Source organism: Tachysurus fulvidraco, chromosome 7, assembly GCF_022655615.1.
Source record: "Tachysurus fulvidraco isolate hzauxx_2018 chromosome 7, HZAU_PFXX_2.0, whole genome shotgun sequence".
Classification (NCBI taxonomy): Eukaryota; Metazoa; Chordata; class Actinopteri; order Siluriformes; family Bagridae; genus Tachysurus; species Tachysurus fulvidraco.
Genome location: NC_062524.1, coordinates 513,869 through 518,868, shown reverse-complemented (window position 1 = coordinate 518,868; position 5,000 = coordinate 513,869). Strand labels below are relative to the sequence as shown.

The following is a 5,000-nucleotide window of genomic DNA, read 5'->3' as shown; positions in this document are numbered from 1 at the left end:
CAGGAGTTTGTCATCAGTGTCTGTAACTTAGTCAACAGTTTTACAGCCTGGTCACTGACAACACCTGCTCAGGACATGTAGTCTAGGGCCAGTGGTTCTCAAACTGGGGCCCTGAGATGGTGCCAGGGGGCCCCGGGTCACTGACAACACCTGCTCAGGACATGTAGTCTAGGGCCAGTGGGTCTCAAACTGGGGGCCCTGAGATGGTGCCAGGGGGCCCCGGGTCACTGACAACACCTGCTCAGGACATGTAGTCTAGGGCCAGTGGGTCTCAAACTGGGGGCCCTGAGATGGTGCCAGGGGGCCCCGGGTCACTGACAACACCTGCTCAGGACATGTAGTCTAGGGTCAGTGGTTCTCAAACATGGGGCGCTGAGATGGTGCCAGGGGGCCCCAGGTCACTGACAACACCTGCTCAGGACATGTAGTCTAGGGCCAGTGGTTCTCAAACTGGGGGCCCTGAGATGGTGCCAGGGGGCCCCGGGTCACTGACAACACCTGCTCAGGACAAGTAGTCTAGGGCCAGTGGTTCTCAAACTGGGGACCCTGAGATGGTGCCAGGGGGCCCCGGGTCACTGACAACACCTGCTCAGGGCATGTAGTCTAGGGCCAGTGGTTCTCAAACTGGGGGCCCTGAGATGGTGCCAGGGGGCCCCGGGCCACTGACAACACCCGCTCAGGACATGTAGTCTAGGGCCAGTGGTTCTCAAACTGGGGGCCCTGAGATGGTGCCAGGGGGCCCCAGGTCACTGACAACACCTGCTCAGGACATGTAGTCTAGGGTCAGTGCTACTCAAACCGGGGGCCCTGAGATGGTGCCAGGGGGCCCCGGGTCACTGACAACACCTGCTCAGGACAAGTAGTCTAGGGCCAGTGGTTCTCAAACTGGGGGCCCTGAGATGGTGCCAGGGGGCCCCGGGTCACTGACAACACCTGCTCAGGGCATGTAGTCTAGGGCCAGTGGTTCTCAAACTGGGGGCCCTGAGATGGTGCCAGGGGGCCCCGGGTCACTGACAACACCTGCTCAGGACATGTAGTCTAGGGTCAGTAGTTCTCAAACTGGGGCCCTGAGATGGTGCCAGGGGGCCCCGGGTCACTGACAACACCTGCTCAGGACAAGTAGTCTAGGGCCAGTGGTTCTCAAACTGGGGGCCCTGAGATGGTGCCAGGGGGCCCCGGGTCACTGACAACACCTGCTCAGGACATGTAGTCTAGGGCCAGTGGTTCTCAAACTGAGGGCCCTGAGATGGTGCCAGGGGGTCCCAGGTCACTGACAACGCCTGCTCAGGACATGTAGTCTAGGGCCAGTGGTTCTCAAACTGGGGGCCCTGAGATGGTGCCAGGGGGCCCCGGGTCACTGACAACACCTGCTCAGGACATGTAGTCTAGGTTTTAGTGCTTCCACATTCTAATGCTGATGCCCAGAGGGTATTTTTGATGGTCAGTTTGAACAAAACCTCAACACAAAACAGTTTGTCTCTGGACGGGACATTGTCCTCAATCATGTCCCTAAACATGTCTGGGCTTGTGCTGAACTGTTATATATGGGAGCAACATTACACATGATAAAGGGGTCCAAAAAGGTAACCAACACTTACAATAAACGCTGCGCGTACCTGTGCGTCTCCGTCCTAATAAAGCAGACAGATGAAGACGCACGTGTGAAACACTACAACACACACGTGTAAAAGCAAAGTAAATAAAATCGCTCTTGGATCAAACTGATAAATAATTTTCTTTCCCATCGACGACACGTCCTGCATTTTAACGTCATTTTTATTGTTTATTTATGAAAGTAAAAATGATCCTTATAGTTTTAGGGTGGCTGAGATTACAGACAGGGGGCTGAAGACACCCTAATAAAGGGCTAGAACCCCCCCCTGTTTTGTCGTCTTCCGCTAAGCGCGCATCATTATTCCGTTATAATGCTGTTAACTTCCTGCTTTTACTTTTGATTTCGTCTCCGGTCATGAAATGGCGTCGAGTAAAGGTGAGAATTAATTACAGCACAAACAACAGATGTTTAAAATGTTTATTAGATTTGTCCTAAATGTCCAACTAATCTTAACTTTGGGGTTTTTAGCGTTCTGTAGCTTAGTTTAATGACTTAGTTTAGTGATTTCAGTTCTAACCTGTGGCCTGTAACGCCTTTATAAGCGGTTATAAACACAGTACATTATTACTGACATGACGGTGTAAAATGTGTCTTATACTGGGTTTTTTTGGGGCTCTCTCCCTCTGCCATGGGCCATGATGGGGTAAAATGTGTCTTATACTGGGGTTTTTTGGGGCTCTCTCCCTCTGCCATGGGCCATGATGGGGTAAAATGTGTCAAGTCCTATTCGGCTATTCGGACTGGATTAGTTCTACGTGGGGACGTGGGGGGTAAAGTAATTATTACCAGAGCTTCTCAGTGATTTTAGTCCCGTCCGAATGCGCCATCTCGGTAATCATCACGGACAATGTCAGTAAAGATTACGGCGACTTTTACCTTCTGTAAAAAGGTCCGGAAAAATGACCTCAGGTAATACTGATCCCGTCCGAATAGACCTGCTGTAAATATGTACGGTAAAATTCCGTCATTTCCTGTTTAAAAGTAGTTTTTGGCGCGTTTTGCAAGCATGGAGGCGCTCGAAACAGGAAGCAACGTCGTACGCACATGACGACAAGGAGGTCACTGTGGTGCGTAAAGCGAGTTACCTCTCCCCCCTCCCACTTCTGCTAGTATTACTGAGATGTCAGGCATCCTGAGGTAAAATTGCATTACTTCACGTCCCCATGTAAAACTAGTCCCGTCCGAATAGTGCTTTATACTGGCGTTTTTTGGGGCCATGGGCCATGATGGTGTAAAATGTGCGCTCTGTCGCGCATGCACGCTCTTGCTCGCTCGCTCTAGATTTTACCGTACATATTTACAGCGGGTCTATTCGGACGGGATCAGTATTACCTGAGGTCATTTTTCCGGACCTTTTTACAGAAGGTAAAAGTCGCCGTAATCTTTACTGACATTGTCCGTAATGATTACCGAGCTGGCGCATTCGGACGGGACTAAAATCACTGAGAAGCTCTGGTAATAATTACCTTACCCCCCCACGTCCCCACGTAGAACTAATGCCATCCGAATAGTGCTTAATTTGCGGGAATCAGGGAGCCGCTATCAATATGCGGGAGACTTCCGGAACATCCGGGACACTTGGGATGTCTGGAATATATAGAATATACTCAGCATAAACTGAGAAAATGAGCAGATTATGAATGTGAAATGTGTGTGTATGTAAACTCAGGAAAGGAAATAGAATAACAGTCATAATCTCACTCACTCACTCACTCACACAAATTAATATTTATTTATGTTTTTTTTTTCGGGGGGGGGGGGGGTGTTGTGGTTGGAGATGTGACTCTTGCCTGTCTTTATAACTTGAGAGCCCTGAGTTTATCCACACGTGTCCTGTGTAATGACTGTGATTAGAGCCGCTGAACAGTGAGTAAATCCTCTCGATCTGGCAACCTGCGTCTCTACTCTGAGGGGAAAATGGCGTCTCCGCTGAGTTATCGGTTTGCGAGGCTGTGTCGGAATATCGGTGTGTTTCCGCGGACTGCGGTGTGTGAGAGCTCAGGAACAGTGCGGACACAGTACCGGACAGCTGTGTGCACCTCCAGCGGCGCCATTCTGCCCAAACCCAAGAAGGTAAGAGCGGAAAACGTCCGCCATTGTAAACCCCCGAATCGGTCCTGTTTTGACATATATAAACCCACCCGTATTGTGTGACACGCCTTTCTCCTGCGCGCTGATTGGCTGGAAGCTCGTCTTCACGCGCAATGCAGGTGTCTTCTCTGCCAATCAGATCGTAGCATCTCATTCCGGCTGAACAAGTCTCTAATTATTGATATAGTGTGTAAGAGGTAGTTAGGTGGGAAAAAAAAACTCATACAAAAGAAGACTAGTTTGTGTGAGAGAGAGAGAGAGAGAGAGAGACAGATTGAGTTTGTTTGTGTGTGTGTGTATGTATGAGAGAGACTGAGTGTGTGTGTGTGTGAGAGAGAGTTTGTGTGTCCAAGTGTGTGTGTGTGTGAGAGAGAGAGAGACTGAGTGAGTGTGTGTGTGTGTGTGTGAGAGAGAGAGAATGAGTGTGTGTGAGAGTGTGTGTGTGTGAGAGAGAGACTGAGTGAGTGTGTGTGAGAGAGAGAGAGACTGAGTGAGAGTGTGAGAGAGAGAGACTGACTGAGTGAGTGTGTGTGTGTGTGAGAGAGTGAGTGAGTGTGTGTGTGTGAGAGAGAGACTGAGTGAGTGTGTGTGTTTGAGAGAGACTGACTGTGTGTGTGAGAGACTGACTGAGTGAGTGTGTGTGTGTGTGTAAAGCAGAAGGTAATAGGGTCTAAATGGTAAAAGAATGTAGCTGCTGTTGTTTACAGACACTGACTTTTATGTTTTAGTGGTGAAAAAGTTTCAGGGTAAAATGGATGCAGGATCATTTTAAACATCAGTTTGAGTATTGTGTGTGTTTGTAAAGATTGTGATCAGGTAATGGTGTGTGTGTGTGTGTGTGTGTGTGTGTGTGTGTGTGAGACAGACGGTGTTTGGTATGTTAAGGATCATTGTGGTTGTGGTCCCCTTCCTCTACATCGGTACTCAGATCAGTAAAAACTTTGCTGCTTTGCTGGAGGAGCATGACATCTTCGTCCCTGAGGATGATGATGATGATGATTAAACACACACAGGTGAGATCAAGCAACACACACAATCACCTACAAATATTTATATTATGAAATTATTATTGATGAAGCTATAATGAATATAGAGATGTTTGTGGTGAGAGCACTATTGTAACCTGTGTGTGTGTGTGTGTGTGTGTGTGTGTGTGTGTGTGTGTGTGTGTGTAGGTAGATGTGTGAGCCTGCGGTACTGTTCCTGGACGTGGGAGAACATTTCAGATTCCATGTCACGTCCTGATCATCTCAAACACTGTAGTGTGTGTGTGTTTACAGAGCTGTGTGTGTGT

The 5,000-nt window shown here is 48.9% G+C and overlaps 2 protein-coding genes across 5 annotated transcripts in view; both read left to right on the top strand.

Annotated features, from left to right (window-relative positions):
* LOC113653753 (interferon-induced very large GTPase 1-like) overlaps positions 1-5,000 on the top strand; it is an 859,689-nt gene that overhangs the window by 365,273 nt on the left and 489,416 nt on the right. The window lies entirely within an intron of this gene.
* LOC113661806 (essential MCU regulator, mitochondrial-like) overlaps positions 1,951-5,000 on the top strand; it is a 3,074-nt gene continuing 24 nt past the window's right edge. Inside the window, exons 1-4 of one of the 3 annotated variants that reach the window (XM_047816280.1) lie at positions 1,951-1,990; positions 3,470-3,688; positions 4,572-4,719; positions 4,882-5,000. The exon at positions 4,882-5,000 is cut by the window's right edge and continues 24 nt beyond it. In XM_047816280.1, coding sequence (XP_047672236.1) covers positions 3,533-3,688; positions 4,572-4,709 — 294 coding nt within the window. In that variant the 5' untranslated portion in view covers positions 1,951-1,990; positions 3,470-3,532 and the 3' untranslated portion in view covers positions 4,710-4,719; positions 4,882-5,000. Of the gene's footprint in view, positions 1,991-3,416; positions 3,689-4,571; positions 4,720-4,881 lie in introns of those variants that run through there. The other 2 variants (XM_027176268.2, XM_027176267.2) reach the window with 2 other exon arrangements.